Source organism: Entelurus aequoreus, linkage group LG15, assembly GCF_033978785.1.
Source record: "Entelurus aequoreus isolate RoL-2023_Sb linkage group LG15, RoL_Eaeq_v1.1, whole genome shotgun sequence".
Classification (NCBI taxonomy): Eukaryota; Metazoa; Chordata; class Actinopteri; order Syngnathiformes; family Syngnathidae; genus Entelurus; species Entelurus aequoreus.
The window spans coordinates 55,599,034-55,617,019 of record NC_084745.1 but is presented as its reverse complement, the minus strand read 5'-3'; the positions used below and the strand labels follow the sequence as shown (position 1 = coordinate 55,617,019).

The 17,986-nt window shown below is 36.6% G+C and overlaps 2 protein-coding genes across 2 annotated transcripts in view; one reads left to right on the top strand and one right to left on the bottom strand.

The window, feature by feature from the left end:
• Positions 1-17,986, top strand: part of LOC133630269 (divergent protein kinase domain 2A) — a 482,954-nt gene that overhangs the window by 344,612 nt on the left and 120,356 nt on the right. The gene's annotated exons all lie outside the window — the stretch shown is intronic.
• LOC133630267 (integrin beta-1-like) overlaps positions 1-17,986 on the bottom strand; it is a 115,688-nt gene that overhangs the window by 10,707 nt on the left and 86,995 nt on the right. The window contains exons 10-15 of the mRNA XM_062021749.1: positions 14,186-14,326; positions 13,865-14,067; positions 13,560-13,798; positions 12,003-12,225; positions 6,686-6,921; positions 3,339-3,505 (exon numbers count right to left, since the gene is read on the bottom strand). Coding sequence (XP_061877733.1) covers positions 3,339-3,505; positions 6,686-6,921; positions 12,003-12,225; positions 13,560-13,798; positions 13,865-14,067; positions 14,186-14,326 — 1,209 coding nt within the window. The remainder of the gene's footprint in view (positions 1-3,338; positions 3,506-6,685; positions 6,922-12,002; positions 12,226-13,559; positions 13,799-13,864; positions 14,068-14,185; positions 14,327-17,986) is intronic.

Sequence of the window (17,986 nt, the reverse complement as noted above, 5' to 3'; positions counted from 1 at the left end):
ATTCTCCTAATATTCATTTAATTCTCCTAATATTCATTTAATTCTCCTAATATTCATGTTAATTTTCCTAATATTCATGTTAATTCTCCTTATATTCATGTTAATTCTCCTAATATGAATTTAATTCTCCTTATATTCATGTTAATTCTCCTAATATTCATTTAATTCTCCTAATATTCATGTTAATTCTCCTAATATTCATGTTAATTCTCCTAATATTCATTTAATTCTCCTAATATTCATGTTAATTCTCCTAATATCCATGTTAATTCTCCTAATATTCATGTTAATTCTGCTAATATTCATGTTAATTATCCTAATATTCATGTTAATTCTCCTAATATTCATGTTAATTATCCTAATATTCATGTTAATTATCCTTATATTCATGTTAATTCTCCTAATATTAATTTAATTCTCCTTATATTCATGTTAATTCTCCTAATCATTTATTTCTCCTAATATTCTTGTTAATTCTCCTAATATTCATTTAATTCTCCTAATATTCATGTTAATTCTCCTTATATTCATGTTAATTCTCCTAATATTAATTTAATTCTCCTTATATTCATGTTAATTCTCCTTATATTCATTTAATTCTCCTAATATTCATGTTAATTCTCCTAACATTCATGTTAATTCTCCTAATATTCATTTAATTCTCCTAATATTCATGTTAATTCTCTTAATATTCATTTAATTCTCCTAATATTCATGTTAATTCTCCTAATATTCATGTTAATTCTGCTAATATTCATGTTAATTCTCCTAATATTCATTTAATTCTCCTAATATTTATTTAATTCTTATAATATTCATGTTAATTCTCATAATATTCATGTTAATTCTCCTAATATTCATGTTAATTCTCCTAATATTCATTTAATTATCCTAATATTCATGTTAATTATCCTAATATTCATGTTAATGCTCCTAATATTCATGTTAATTCTCCTACTATTCATTTAATTCTCCTTATATTCATGTTAATTCTCCTAATATTAATTTAATTCTCCTAATATTCATGTTAATTCTCCTAATATCCATGTTAATTCTCCTAATATTCATGTTAATTCTGCTAATATTCATGTTAATTATCCTAATATTCATGTTAATTATCCTAATATTCATGTTAATTCTCCTAATATTCATGTTAATTATCCTAATATTCATGTTAATTATCCTAATATTCATTTAATTCTCCTAATATTCATTTAATTCTCCTAATATTCATGTTAATTCTCCTTATATTCATGTTAATTCTCCTAATATTAATTTAATTCTCCTTATATTCATGTTAATTCTCCTTATATTCATTTAATTCTCCTAATATTCATGTTAATTCTCCTAACATTCATGTTAATTCTCCTAATATTCATTTAATTATCCTAATATTCATGTTAATTCTCATAATATTCATGTTAATTCTCCTAATATTCATGTTAATTCTCCTAATATTCATTTAATTATCCTAATATTCATGTTAATTCTCCTAATATTCATTTAATTCTCCTAATATTCATGTTAATTCTCCTAATATTCATGTTAATTCTCCTACTATTTATTTAAATCTCCTTATATTCATGTTAATTCTCCTAATATTAATTTAATTCTCCTTATATTCATGTTAATTCACCTTATATTCATGTTAATTCTCCTAATATTCATTTAATTCTCCTAATATTCATGTTAAATCTCCTAATATTCATTTAATTCTCCTAATATTCATGTTAATTCTCCTAATATTCATGTTAATTCTCCTAATATTAATTTAATTATCCTAATATTCATGTTAATTCTCCATATTCATGTTAATTCTCCTAATATTCATGTTAATTCTCCTAATATTTATTTAATTCTCCTAATATTCATGTTAATTCTCTTAATATTCATCTAATTCTCCTAATATTCATGTTAATTCTGCTAGTATTAATTTAATTCTCCTAATATTCATTTTAATTATCCTGATAATTATGTTAATTCTCCTGATATTCATTTAATTATCCTAATATTCATGTTAATTCTCCTAATATTCATTTAATTCTCCTAATATTCATGTTAATTCTCCTAATATTCATTTAATTCTCCTAATATTTTAATTCTCCTAATATTCATGTTAATTCTCCTAATATTCATGTTAATTCTCCTAATATTCATTTAATTCTCCTAATATTCATGTTAATTCTCCTAATATTCATGTTAATTCTCCTACTATTCATTTAATTCTCCTTATATTCATGTTAATTCTCCTAATATTAATTTAATTCTCCTAATATTAATTAAATTATCCTTATATTCATGTTAATTCTCCTTATATTCATGTTAATTCTCCTACTATTCATTTAATTCTCCTTATATTCATGTTAATTCTCCTTATATTCATGTTAATTCTCCTTATATTCATGTTAATTCTCCTAATATTCATTTAATTCTCCTATAATTCATGTTAATTCTCCTTATATTCATGTTAATTCTCCTTATATTTATGTTAATTCTCCTAATATTCATTTAATTCTCCTATAATTCATGTTAATTCTCCTAATATTCATTTAATTCTCCTAATATTCATGTTAATTCTCCTAATATTTTAATTCTCCTAATATTCATGTTAATTCTCCTTATATTCATGTTAATTCTCCTAATATTAATTTAATTCTCCTAATATTCATGTTAATTCTCCTAATATTCATGTTAATTCTCCTACTATTCATTTAATTCTCCTTATATTCATGTTAATTCTCCTAATATTAATTTAATTCTCCTAATATTAATTAAATTATCCTTATATTCATGTTAATTCTCCTTATATTCATGTTAATTCTCCTACTATTCATTTAATTCTCCTTATATTCATGTTAATTCTCCTTATATTCATGTTAATTCTCCTTATATTCATGTTAATTCTCCTAATATTCATTTAATTCTCCTATAATTCATGTTAATTCTCCTTATATTCATGTTAATTCTCCTTATATTTATGTTAATTCTCCTAATATTCATTTAATTCTCCTATAATTCATGTTAATTCTCCTAATATTCATTTAATTCTCCTAATATTCATGTTAATTCTCCTAATATTCATTTAATTCTCTTAATATTCATGTTAATTCTCCTAATATTCATGTTTACAGCTCATAGCAGGCTGCTGAAGCACTTCTTCTTCAGGAGACCACTTTAGGCAGCTGCTGCCTCTCTGGTGGACTCCGGTACTGCACGTTACTACTTTTTTCCTGCCCTCAAAAGCAAAAATTCCGGTTTGGTCCTTCGCAGGAAACACCCGAGTGGCCATCCCCAAACACTGGCTATGAAATATCCAAACTCTCCTGCTAATATCTCACCGTATCCCATTTGGCGTTCATCTTCTCCTTCTCAAATTTAGCAAACTCTCTGCGATCGTGGATGATGGTCAGCAGCTTCCAGATGAGCAGCAGGGCTAGACCAATCAGGACGATGCCGGCGACCACGCCCGCCACTATGGGGATGATGTCGGGCCCAGCAGGACAGTCTGAAAGCCAGCAAAGGAGCGTTAGGACACATTTAGGGGACACTGGGTCTTTAAACGCTAGAAGTCTCTCAATTTATAACCACAAATGTTTCCTCATTTAGTCAGCGCGTTATTTCTTATTTTGTAAGCCATTTAAACAGGAAGTGACGTATGAAACCACCTTCCTGTAGCCGGAATAAAGCGCGTCATCAATCACTCAAAATATGAACAGCCATTTGGTTGCAGAGGGAGAAAGGTAAGAAGCCAAGACTGCCACTGCTACACATTAAAATCGAGTAATGACAAATAAGGAAGCAACACCACACAAAAGTTTGTGACATCACTTTGGGACAAAAATGGCCCCCAGGCTGTAATTTTGTCGCCTGGGACTAAGATATCCTTGAAAAACCAATTTAAATCCATTACAAAGTAATCAGGCCGGTCCATGAGGAACATGAAGATTCTGGACTAACGATACTCCTATCTGTGTTTTTTGTTCCAGCTGTCACATTCAGTTCAGTTGCCACTGCTACACATTAAAATCGAGTAATGACAAATAAGGAAGCAACACCACACACAAGTTTGTGACATAATTTTGGGACAAAAATGGCCCCCCGACTGTAATTTGGTCGCCTGGGACTAAGATATCCTTGAAAAACAATTTAAATCCATTACAAAGTAATCAGGTCGGTCCATGAGGAACATGAAGATTCTGGACTAACGATACTCCTATCTGTGTTTTTTGTTCCAGCTGTCGCATTCAGTTCAGTTGCCACTGCTACACATTCAAATTGAGTAATGACAAATAAGGAAGCAACACCACACAAAAGTTTGTAACATAACTTGGGGACAAAAATGGCCCCTGGACTGTAATTTGGTCGCCTGGGACTAAGATATCCTTGAAAAACCAATTTAAATCCATTACAAAGTAATCAGGTCGGTCCATGAGGAACATGAAGATTCTGGATGAAGATTCTAACAATACTCCTATCTGTGTTTTTTGTTCCAGCTGTCACATTCAGTTCAGTTGCCACTGCTACACATTAAAATCGAGTAATGACAAATAAGGAAGCAACACCACACACAAGTTTGTGACATAATTTTGGGACAAAAATGGCCCCCCGACTGTAATTTGGTCGCCTGGGACTAAGATATCCTTGAAAAACAATTTAAATCCATTACAAAGTAATCAGGTCGGTCCATGAGGAACATGAAGATTCTGGACTAACGATACTCCTATCTGTGTTTTTTGTTCCAGCTGTCGCATTCAGTTCAGTTGCCACTGCTACACATTCAAATTGAGTAATGACAAATAAGGAAGCAACACCACACAAAAGTTTGTAACATAACTTGGGGACAAAAATGGCCCCTGGACTGTAATTTGGTCGCCTGGGACTAAGATATCCTTGAAAAACCAATTTAAATCCATTACAAAGTAATCAGGTCGGTCCATGAGGAACATGAAGATTCTGGACTAACGATACTCCTATCTGTGTATTTTGTTCCAGCTGTCGCATTCAGTTCAGTTGCCACTGCTACACATTCAAATTGAGTAATGACAAATAAGGAAGCAACACCACACAAAAGTTTGTAACATAACTTTGTGACAAAAATGTCCCCCGGACTGTAATTTGGTCGCCTGGGACTAAGATATCCTTGAAAAACCAATTTAAATCCATTACAAAGTAATCAGGTCGGTCCATGAGGAACATGAAGATTCTGGACTAACGATACTCCTATCTGTGTTTTTTGTTCCAGCTGTCACATTCAGTTCAGTTGCCACTGCTACACATTCAAATTGAGTAATGACAAATAAGGAAGCAACACCACACAAAAGTTTGTAACATAACTTGGGGACAAAAATGGCCCCTGGACTGTAATTTGGTCGCCTGGGACTAAGATATCCTTGAAAACCAATTTAAATCCATTAAAAAGTAATAAGGTCAGTCAATGAGGAACATGAAGATTCTGGACTAACAATACTCCTATCTGTGTTTTTTGTTCCAGCTGTCACATTCAGTTCAGTTGCCACTGCTACACATTAAAATCGAGTAATGACAAATAAGGAAGCAACACCACACAAAAGTTTGTAAGAAAACTTGGGGACAAAAATGGCCCCCGGGCTGTAACTTGGTCACCTGGGACTAAGATATCCTTGAAAAAAACAATTTAAATCCATTACAAAGTAATCAGGTCGGTCCATGAGGAACATGAAGATTCTGGACTAACGATACTCCTATCTGTGTTTTTTGTTCCAGCTGTCGCATTCAGTTCAGTTGCCACTGCTACACATTAAAATCGAGTAATGACAAATAAGGAAGCAACACCACACAAAAGTTTGTAAGAAAACTTGGGGACAAAAATGGCCCCCGGGCTGTAACTTGGTCGCCTGGGACTAAGATATCCTTGAAAAAAACAATTTAAATCCATTACAAAGTAATCAGGTCGGTCCATGAGGAACATGAAGATTCTGGACTAACAATACTCCTATCTGTGTTTTTTGTTCCAGGTGTCACATTCAGTTCAGTTGCCACTGCTACACATTAAAATTGAGTAATGACAAATAAGGAAGCAACACCACACAAAACTTTGTAACATAACTTTGTGACAAAAATGGCCCCCGGGCTGCAATTTGGTCGCCTGGGACTAAGATATCCTTGAAAAACCAATTTAAATCCATTACAAAGTAATCAGGTCGGTCCATGAGGAACATGAAGATTCTGGACTAACGATACTCTTGTGTTTTTTGTTACAGGTGTCGCATTCAGTTCAGTTGCCACTGCTGCACATTCAAATTGAGTAATGACAAATAAGGAAGCAACACCACACACAAGTTTGTAACATAACTTTGAGACAAAAATGGCCCCTGGACTGTAATTTGGTCGCCTGGGACTAAGATATCCTTAAAAAAACAATTTAAATCCATTACAAAGTAATCAGGTCGGTCCATGAGGAACATGAAGATTCTGGACTAACAATCTGTGTTTTTTGTTCCAGCTGTCACATTCAGTTCAGTTGCCACTGCTACACATTAAAATTGAGTAATGACAAATAAGGAAGCAACACCACACACAAGTTTGTGACATAACTTTGGGACAAAAATGGCCCCTGGGCTGTAATTTGGTCGCCTGGGACTAAGATATCCTTGAAAAGCAATCGCCACAAAGCTTGGAATGAAGGTTTCTTGTCAAAGTTCCTTACCCAGAGTTTCCACCACGTGGACTTCCTTCTCCGTGTTGTTGTTGATGGCGTAGGTGTAGTAGAACCAGCAGTCGTTGGCGTCCCTCTCCTTGCAGTGCATGACGGGGTAGGAGGCGTCGTTGGGCTGAGGCAGCTTGTCCCGGTCCTTCACTTTGATCAAGTTGAAGTAGCTGCAGTCCCTCTCGCACGTCTCCTTCTTCTCCCCCGTCCCAAAAGCCCGACATTGGACGCACTCTCTGCAGGAAGACGAACAAACGCCGCGTGTCACGGCGAGTATTGTCGGGGTGCCTGCGACACCTTGGATTTTTGAAGACAGTCCCGCCTAAGATGAAACTTTTTGGAAATATATACCGTAATTTCCGGACTATAAGCCGCTACTTTTTCCCCTCGTTCTGGTCCCTGCGGCTTATACAAGGGTGCGGCTTATATACGGCCTGTTCTTCTCCGACACCGACGAAGAGGATTTCGGTGGTTTTAGTACGCAGGAGGAAGACGATGACACAATGATTAAAGACTGACTTTTCATATACCGGTAGGCTGCTTATTTTGATAACGTACAGGCGAGCACTTTGTATTACTTTGCACCGTTGTATTATTTGTACTCTGCACGAATGCTGTTCGCCATGTCAAAGATGTGAAAGTTTGATTGAATGATTGAAAGATTTATAGTTAATAAATGGGACGCTTTGCGTTCCCAAACAGTCATCTCTGTCCCGACAATCCCCTCCGTGGTAGCAGGAACCCCTATATACTACGCTAATTACACATCAAAACCCTGCGGCTTATAGTCGGGTGCGGCTTTTATTTGGAGCAATCTGTATTTTCCCCTAAATTTAGCTGGTGCGGCTTATAGTCAGGTGCGGCGTATAGTCGGGTGCGGCTTATATATGGAGCAATCTGTATTTTCCCGTAAATTTAGCTGGTGCGGCTTACAGTCAGGTGCGGCTTATAGTCGGGTGCGGCTTATATATGGAGCAATCCGTATTTTCCCCTAAATTTAGCTGGTGCGGCTTATAGTCGGGTGCGGCTTATAGTCGGGTGCGGCTTATATATGGAGCAATCCGTATTTTCCCCTAAATTTAGCTGGTGCGGCTTACAGTCAGGTGCGGCTTATAGTCGGGTGCGGCTTATATGTGGAGCAATCTGTATTTTCCCCTAAATTTAGCTGGTGCGGCTTATAGTCAGGTGCGGCTTATAGTCGGGTGCGTCTTATATATGGAGCAATCTGTATTTCCCCCTAAATTTAGCTGGTGCGGCTTATAGTCGGGTGCGGCTTATAGTCGGGTGCGGCTTATATATGGAGCAATCTGTGTTTTCCCCTAAATTTAGCTGGTGCGGCTTATAGTCGGGTGCGGCTTATATATGGAGCAATCTGTATTTTCCCCTAAATTTAGCTGGTGCGGCTTATAGTCAGGTGCGGCTTATAGTCGGGTGCGTCTTATATATGGAGCAATCTGTATTTTCCCCTAAATTTAGCTGGTGCGGCTTATAGTCGGGTGCGGCTTATAGCCGGGTGCGGCTTATATATGGAGCAATCCGTATTTTCCCCTAAATTTAGCTGGTGCGGCTTATAGTCAGGTGCGGCTTATAGTCCGGAAATTACGGTACACAACACATGACTGCAGGAGCAGATTAGGTCAGTTTCATTTATTTATACCGGAAGCGATCATTCTACCAGCAAGGGAGCGCGTTGAGATCGTCTAACTTGAAAAAAACTGTAAAAAGTAGAGCTGCGCGATATTAGCAATTATGACGTCACACTAATAAGCTGATTACGTAAACCAGGGGTGTCCAAACTTTTTCCACTGAGGGCCGCAAACGGAAAAATTAAAGCATGTGGCGGCCATTTTGATATTTTTCATTTTCAAACCATAACAAAATATATGGATTTTTTGTATTTATTTTACCATAAAGGGTCTCAGTTATTAAAATGTTAAAAATAAGTCTAATTTGTATTATTATTTTTTATTTAACGCTTACAGTAAATCTCTATATCAACTTAAAAAAAAAAAAAAAAAAAAAGGTTTTATGGCTTTTTTGTCAAAAACAACTTTGTTTTTTTTATAGTAGATAGATAGATAGTACTTTATTGATTCCTTCAGGAGAGTTCCCTCAGGAAAATTTAAATTCCAGCAGCAGTGTAAAGAATTGTAAAAAGTAAATAATGGGGGTATAAATGGAGACAAAATAGAAAAATATTACAATAGAATAAAAATAAAAAAGCAACGACGAGAATAAAAATATAACAGTAAAATAAGAATATAACAAGAGAAACTAGGCAGTAGTGACCATGTTATGAAAATCATCCTAGTACCCCCCAAACTGAAATATGCAGTATTTAGTAATTAGAGCCCTAAAATATAAATAATGCAGGACACCATTGATTTTAATTATTTAATATTTTTGAGTCATCCCAGTGAAAAGATAAATAAAATACCACTGAATAAATTTGGGATCCAAAAGGTGCCCCACTCATAAAGTGATACATTTTTATTATTATTTTTTTTTTACTTTCATCACTTAAATTACGAGATCAACTTCAGATATATCTGTCCATTTTACGTTTAAGCTGTTATTTTGTTTGTTTTACGCTCTTTTGTCAAAGAAAACTTTGTTTTTATATGGCAACTACACAACATATGCAATATTTACCACATAAAACATTTTAAAGTGAAACATTTGAACTAATTGGAGCTTTGAAAATAATTCATTATAGCATGGATTTTTTTGTCATTATTTTTTTTTTTGGAGCGGTGGCAAAAAAAAGAAAAACAAAGAAAAACAAAAGAAAAAAAACAGCCTGCATGTCAACATTGCAACTTTTTCTCATTAGATTTCACCTCATTCCCCTTTTTTTAATGTTCATTTTTATTTTTTGCAATAGCATTTCCAGAATGTGTGGCGGGCCGGTAAACAATTAGCTGCGGGCCGCACTTTGGACACCCCTGACGCAAACAAATAGCTCCAATAACAAGGACTGTTCTATGCTGTCCATTCCGATCATCCATGAGTGGGATCGGCCGATACTAATACCGATTACATTTACAAAACCCAAAACCGGTGAAGTTGTCACGTTGTGTAAACGCTAAATAAAAAGAGAATACAACAAATCCTTTTCAACTTATATTCAGTTGAATAGACTGCAAAGACAAGATATTTAACGTTCAAACTGGAAAACTCTGTTATTTTTTGCAAATATTAGCTCATTTGGAATTTGATGCCTGCAACATGTTTCAAAAAAGCTGGCACAAGTGGCAAAAAAGAGTGAGAAAGTTGAGGAATGCTCATCAGAGACTTATTTGGAACATCCCACAGGTGAACAGGCTAATTGGGAACAGGTGGGTGCCATGATTGGGTATAAAAGTAGATTCCATGAAACGCTCAGTCGTTCACAAACAAGGACGGGGGCGAGGGTCACCACTTTGTCAACAAATGCCTGAGCAAATTGTTAAAGAACAACATTTCTCAACAAGGAATTTAGGGATTTCACCATCTACGCTCCGTAATATCATCAAAAGGTTCAGAGAATCTGGAGAAATCACTGCACGTCAGCCGTGATATTACGCACCTTGGATCCCTCAGGCGGTACTGCACCAAAAAGCCACATCAGTGTGTAAAGGATATCACCACATGGAACACTTCAGAAAACCCACTGACAGTAACTACAGTTGGTCGCTACATCTGTAAGTGCAAGTTAAAACTCTGCTATGCAAAGCGAAATGGCATTTATCAACAACACCCAGAAACACCGCCATCTTCCTGGGCCCGAGCTCATCTAAGATGGACTGATGCGAAACGGAAAAGTGTTCTGTGGTCTGACGAGTCCACGTTTCAAATTGTTTTTGGAAACTTTGGACGTCAAAGAGGAAAAGAACCATCCGGATTGTTCTAGGCGCAAAGTGTAAAAGGCAGCATGTGTGATGGTATGGGGGGTGTATTAGTGGCCAAGACATGGGTAACTTACACATCTGTGAAGGCGCCATTAATGCTGAAAGGTACATACAGCAACATATGTTGCCATCCAAGCAACTTTACCATGGACGCCCCTGCTTATTTCAGCAAGACAATGCCAAGCCACGTGTTACAAGAGCGTGGCTTCATAGTAAAAGAGTGCGGGTACTAGACTGGCCTGCCTGTAGTCCAGACATTGAAAATATGAAGGCTAAAATATGAGAAGGGAGACTGTTGAACAACTTAAGCTGTACATCAAGCAAGAATGGGAAAGAATTCCACTTCAAAAATGTGTCTCCTCACTTCCCAAACCTTTACTGAGTGTTGTTAAAAGGAAAGGCCATGTAACACAGTGGTAAAAATGCCCTTTTTTGCAATGTGTCGCTGCCATTAAATTCTAAGTTCATGATTATATGCAAAAAACTAACAAAGTTTCTCAGTTTGAACATGAAATATCTTGTCTTTGCAGTCTATTCAATTAAATATAAGTTGAAAAGGATTTGTTGTGTTCTCTTTTTATTTACCATTTACACAACCTGACAACTTCACTAGTTTTGGGGTTTCGTATCAACATTTGTCAACGTATTTATTGTGAGTGCTATTGAAAGTTGAAGAAAATCAACAGAATATTGAGTCTAGTTCGGGGGTCGGCAACCCGCGGCTCTAGAGCCGCATGCGGCTCTTTAGCGCCGCCCTAGTGGCTCGGTGGAGCTTTTTCAAAAATGTATGAAAAATGGAAAAAGATGAGGGGGGAAAAAATATATTTTTTGTTTTAGTATGGTTTCTGTATGAGGACAAACATGACACAAACCTCTCTAATTGTTGTAAATCACACTGTTTATATTAAACATGCTTCACTGATTCGAGTATTTGGCGAGCGCCGTTTTGTCCTACTAATTTTGGCGGTCCTTGAACTCACCGTAGTTTGTTTACATGTATAACTTTCTCCGACTTTCTAGGACGTGTTTTATGCCACTTCTTTTTCTGTCTCATTTTTGTCCACCAGACTTTTAACGTTGTACGTGAGTGCACAGAGGTGAGTTTTGTTGATGTTATTGACTTGTGTGGAGTGCTAATCAGGCAAGCTAATCGATGCTAACATGCTATTTAGGCTAGCTATATGTACATATTGCATCATTATGCCTCATTTGTAGCTATATTTGAGCTCATTTAGTTTCCTTTAAGTATTCTCAATTCAATGTATATCTCATGACACACTATCTGTATGTAATATGGCTTTTAATTTGTTGCGGCTCCAGACAGATTTGTTTTTGTATTTTGCGGGTGGGATTGTATTGTGGTGATTGGTGGTGGTGATGGCGGTCCATCCACAAAACGGTCTCCTGTCAGCCGTAGCAAGACTTACTTGTGTTCGGTGCACACTCCTGGACAGGTGGGGCAGGTTTCACAGGTGGGTCCCTGGAACTTGGGGTCAGTGCACTTGCAGATGCCGCAGGTGCAAGTCCCTCTGCCGTTACAGATCTGCTTGTTGCCGGCGAGACACGTGCTGGTGTCCAGAGAACAGTCGCAGGCGCTGCCGGTCCACATGTTGTCGCAGACACACACCCTGCACTCACAACGGCCGTGCCCTAGGAGGAATGCAAAAGGATGCTTAGAAAACTCCTGCTAGGTATGGTGTGCCAACTGCAAACCCCGTTTCCATATGAGTTGGGAAATGGTGTTAGATGTAAATATAAACGGAATACAATGATTTGCAAATCCTTTTCAAGCCATATTCAGTTGAATATGCTACAAAGACAACATATTTCATGTTCAAACTCATAAACTTTATTTTTTTTTTGCAAATAATAATGAACTTAGAATGTCATGGCTGCAACACGTGCCAAAGAAGTTGGGAAAGGGCATGTTCACCACTGTGTTACATGGCCTTTCCTTTTAACAACATTCTTTTATTTATATATTATATTCATATATAAATGAGTAATAAATAAATAATATTTATATAATATTTATTATTATATTATTATTTATATAAGTAATACATAAATAATATATTATATAAATATATATATATATATATATATATGTATATATATATTAAAATAAATACTTGAATTTCAGTGAATTACAGCTATATATATATACCTGTATATATATATATATACCTGTATATATATATATACCTGTATATATATATATATATATATATATATATATATATATATATATATATATATATATATATATATATATATATATATATATATATATATAGCTGTAGCTTTTATATATACTGTATATATATATATAAAATAAATACTTGAATTTCAGTGAATTACAGCTATATATATATATATATATATTAATGTGCATATTTATATATATATGTATATATATATAGCTGTAATTCACTGAAATTCAAGTATTTCTTATATATATATACATATGTATATATATATATATATATATATATATATATATATATATATATATATATATATATATATATATATATATATATATATATATATATATATATATATATATATATATATATATATATATATATATATATATATATATATATATATGTATATATATGTATGTGTGGGAAAAAAATCACAAGACTATTTCATCTCTACAGGCCTGTTTCATGAGGGGTTTACCTCAATCCTCAGGAGATATTTATTTTTTTATTTAAAAAAAAAAATCTAATTAAGACATAATTTTTAATCTAATTAAGACATATATATATATATATATATATATATATATATATATATATATATATATATATATATATATATATATATATATATATATATATATATATATATATATATACCCCCCAGGCGGTGAATATCTCCCAAATTCTGAGTTGTCAAGTTTGGCAAGTATGCCCTAATCCCTCCTTTGAAATGTCCGGCGTGTGCGTGCGGGACAGAAAGACGTCCTCACTCACCTCCGCACAGTTTGTTGCCCGAGCGGTCGCAGTTGAAGTTGTCGCACTCGCAGTACGGCCCGCTGTAGCGCTCCTCGCGGTTGTCTCTCTTCTTGCACTCGCAGGTGCCGCACACGCAGTCGCCGTTGTTGCTGCAGATGTCGGTGCCGTTGTCCCGGCGGCAGGTGCGGTCCATGTCCTCGTTGGCCACGTCGTTGCTGCTGCACTCGCACCGGCGGCCCACGCGGCCCTCGTTGCACCTGCGACGGAGGACAGGGCTTTTGTGCCGGGGGGGTCCGGAACATGTCGGGCGGGTCCGGGCTTACTTGCAGGCGCCGCACTCGTAGGTGCCGTTCCCGAAGTAGCACTGGTCGCTGTTGGGGACGCCGTCCTTGTGGCATTCACACTCGCAGATGAACTGCAGCGAGATCTCCACTTCCTCCGTGAAGCCCAGGGGTTTGATCTTGATGGTCTCAGGCTGGCCTTGCTTGGGACAGCCCTGAGATGTCACGCTGATGGTGAACGTCACCTGGGGGAGAAAGAAAATAGCCATCTTGCCGTTCATCCACGCAGCGGATGTGACTCCGTGACGTCGTAACTTCCCGTTCTCAACGCCATGGATAAAGATCAAGCCTTCTCCTCCTCACCTCATCGCCGATGGAGATGTTGGAGCACTTCCGGCCATTTTCCCCCTCGCTAACCAGCCCGTTTTTACAGCGGGAGGTGTAGGCGATGGTTACTCCCTCTGGAAGCTTGCTGTTCTCCAGAATGACCTCGGATGACAGCGACTGTCAAACACAGAAAAGATAACACGGAGGCTTTTTTTCTTCTTCCCAGCAATGGAATGTCATCTGGTAGCTTTGTTTTGACAATGGAATATAAACAAAGTACAAACCGAGTATTAAACCAGACTTTTTTTCCTCCACTTTTATGCCTGGTTCAAATATGAACATATGAGGACTTGAATGAGTTGGAGTTTATTCCGAACATGCATGCATACAACACCACACATCGCAATTTCCGGTTTTCAACATGTTCGAAAAGGAGTAGGAAGAAGCAGAGCTTATTTAATCCCACCCCTTTTATTTTACATAACAGCTGCTAACACTTTTGTTCACTTCCTGTTCTCAATTTAGTCACAATATACCCCACAAGTAATCACAATAAAAATTAAAGCTGCAAGCAGCGTTGGACGGGTCCGCATTTTGGCTGGTGCTAGTCCTAGGTGTCCCAATGCTTTTGTCCAGTGGTAGTCCTGAGTGAGACCTACATAGAGGTTTTTGTTTCGTGTCTCTACGATATTCGTACTGGGAGTTAGAGGAAGTTGTGTCTGTGTCTTTTTCCTAGGTGCTGCGGCACAGTGGTTCTTTTCTTTGAAGGCTCGTAAAATCAAAACCGTAGCACGTATCAAAACGCCGTTGTCAACTTTTAATCAGAAGAGTTCAATCTCTCTCCTGTAGTAGTTTGAAGCCGAAACGACAAACGCGCTCAGAGGAGATAATGTTTGATGTTTGGTGACCGTTTTTTACAAAAATGTTGTTTTGAAATGGAGATTACAAACTTCCTGTTGATTTTTGCTGAAGGGTGTCAATGTATGAAATGTAGGTCTAAGTGAGACCTACGTAGAGGTATTTGTTTCATGTCTCTAAGACGTTCCTACCGGAAATTGCAAGCAGTTTTATCTGAGTTTTCCTCTGAGGAGCAGTTTTTTCTCTGTTTTTTCCAAAAATTATGTAGAGCACAATTTTGAGTTTTGGGGTTCGGTTTTTTTTTTAGATCGCAATTTCCACCAGTCCCGATGTGTGTGAGAATTTTGGTGAGTTTTGAAGTATTGTAAGGGGGTCAAATTAGAGGTCAAGGACGTAAAATTTCCCATTTTTGTCTAAAATGGGAAATTGCCAACTTCCTGTTGGTTTTTGCCCGAGGATGTGAAATTATGAATTGTAGGTCTAAGTGAGACCTACATAGAGGTTTTTGTTTCATGTCTCTACGACCTTCCTAGTGGGAGTTACTGGCAGTTTTCTACCTAGGGGGCGCTAAAGCGCAATTTTGATTTTTGGGGTTAGTTTTTTTTTCTAAAGTGTTTGGGACACGTTTTTCTATGTGTGTGTCAAATTTGGTGAGTTTTGAAGCATGTTAAGGGGGCAAAGTAGTGCGCAAAGTTGCGGAATAGGGTATTGTGTGTAGAATTTTGAGGAAAAAAAAAAAAAAATTCCATGTCACGTTGTCATTATAGGCAGCGGAGCAGCATCAGCGCAGCGGGTCTTTTAAGGCTCGTAAAATCAAAACCGTAGCACGTATCAAAACGCCGTTGTCAACTTTTAATCAGAAGGGTTCAATCTCTCTCCTGTAGTAGTTTGAAGCCAAAACGACAAATGCGCTCAGAGGAGATAATGTTTGATGTTTGGTGACCGCTTTTAAAAAAAAATGTGTTTTGAAGTGGGGATATCAAACTTCCTGTTGATTTTTGCTGAAGGATGTCACTCTATGAAATGTAGGTCTAAGTGAGACCTACATAGAGGTATTTGTTTCATGTCTCTAAGACGTTCCTACCGGAAGTTACAAGCAGTTTTGTCTGAGTTTTCCTCTGAGGAGCAGTTTTTTCTCTGTTTTTTGCAAAAATTATGTAGAGCACAATTTTGAGTTTTGGGGTTCGGTTTTTTTTTAGATCGCAATTTCCAGCAATCCCGATGTGTGTGAGAATTTTGGTGAGTTTTGAAGTATTTTAAGGGGTCAAATTACAGCTCAAAAATCAAAAATGAGTGTTTTTAGTCATTTTTTGTCTTGAAGGGGAAATTGCCAACTTCCTGTTGGTTTTTGCCCGAGGATGTCAAATTATGAAATGTAGGTCTAAGTCAGACCTACATAGAGGTTTTTGTTTCATGTCTCTATGACCTTCCTAGTGGGAGTTAGAGGCAGTTTTCTTCCTAGGGGGCGCAATTTTGAGTTTTGGGGTTTGGTTTTTTTTTGACTAAAGAGTTTTGTTCGCGTTTTTTTATGTGTGTGTCAAATTTGGTGAGTTTTGAAGCATGTTAAGGGGGTCAAAGTAGTGCGCAAAGCTGCGGAAAAATAATAATAAAACCTTACAATAACAATAGGGTCCTCTGTACCTTTGTAAAGGACTACCTTTGGGATTACACATTATATATACACATATATATATATATCCCTTTGGGATTCCTTTACAAAGGGACTTGCGGTCCCTAAATATGGCAGTGCCATGTTGGCACTTTTTTCCATAACTTGAGTTGATTTATTTTGGAAAACTTCGTTACATTGTTTAATGCATCACAACAAAATTAGGCATAAAAATGTGTTAATTCCACGACTGTATATATCGGTATCGGAATCGGTAATTGAGAGTTGGACAATATCGGAATATCTGCAAAAAAAGCCAAAATCGGACATCCGTAATAATTAAAGCTGCAAGCAGCGTTGGTCGGGTCCGCATTTTGGCAGGTGCTAGTCCTAGGTGTCCCAATACTTTTGTCCAGTGGTAGTCCTGAGTGAGACCTACATAGAGGTTTTTGTTTCGTGTCTCTACGATATTCGTACTGGGAGTTAGAGGAAGTTGTGTCTGAGTTTTTTTCCTAGGTGTTGCGGCACAGTGGTTGTTTTCTTTGAAGGCTCGTAAAATCAAAACCGTAGCACTTATTAAAACGCTTTCGTCAACTTTTAATCAGAAGGGTTCAATCTCTCTCCTGCAGTAGTTTGAAGCCAAAACGACAAACGCGCTCAGAGGAGATAATGTTTGATGTTTGGTGACCGCTTTTTAAAAAAAAATTGTTTTGAAGTGGGGATATCAAACTTCCTGTTGATTTTTGCTGAAGGATGTCAATCTATGAAATGTAGGTCTAAGTAAAACCTACATAGAGGTATTTGTTACATGTCTCTAAAACGTTCCTACCGGAAGTTACAAGCAGTTTTGTCTGTGTTTTCCTCTGAGAAGCAGTTTTGTCTCTGTTTTATTCAAAAATTGCGTAAGAGCGCAATTTTGAGTTTCGGGGTTCGTTTTTTTTTTTTTAGATCGCAATTTCCACCAGTCCTGATGTGTGTGAGTTTTGAAGTATTTTAAGGGGGTCAAATTACAGCTCAAAGAGGCAAAAATTTGTGTTTTTAGTCATTTTTTGTGTTGAAGGGGAAATTGCCAACTTCCTGTTGGTTTTTGCCCGATGATGTGAAATTATGAATTGTAGGTCTAAGTGAGACCTACATACAGGTTTTTGTTTCATGTCTCTACGACCTTCCTAGTGGGAGTTACAGGCAGTTTGTTTTTGTTTTTTTTCCTAGGGGGCGCTAGAGCGCAATTTTTATTTTTGGGGTTTGGTTTTTTTTTACTAAAGTGTGCTGTCACAGTTTTTCTATGTGTGTATAAAATTTGGTGAGTTTTGAAGCATGTTAGGGGGGGGCAAAGTAGTGCGCAAAGCTGCGGAATAATAATCAACCTT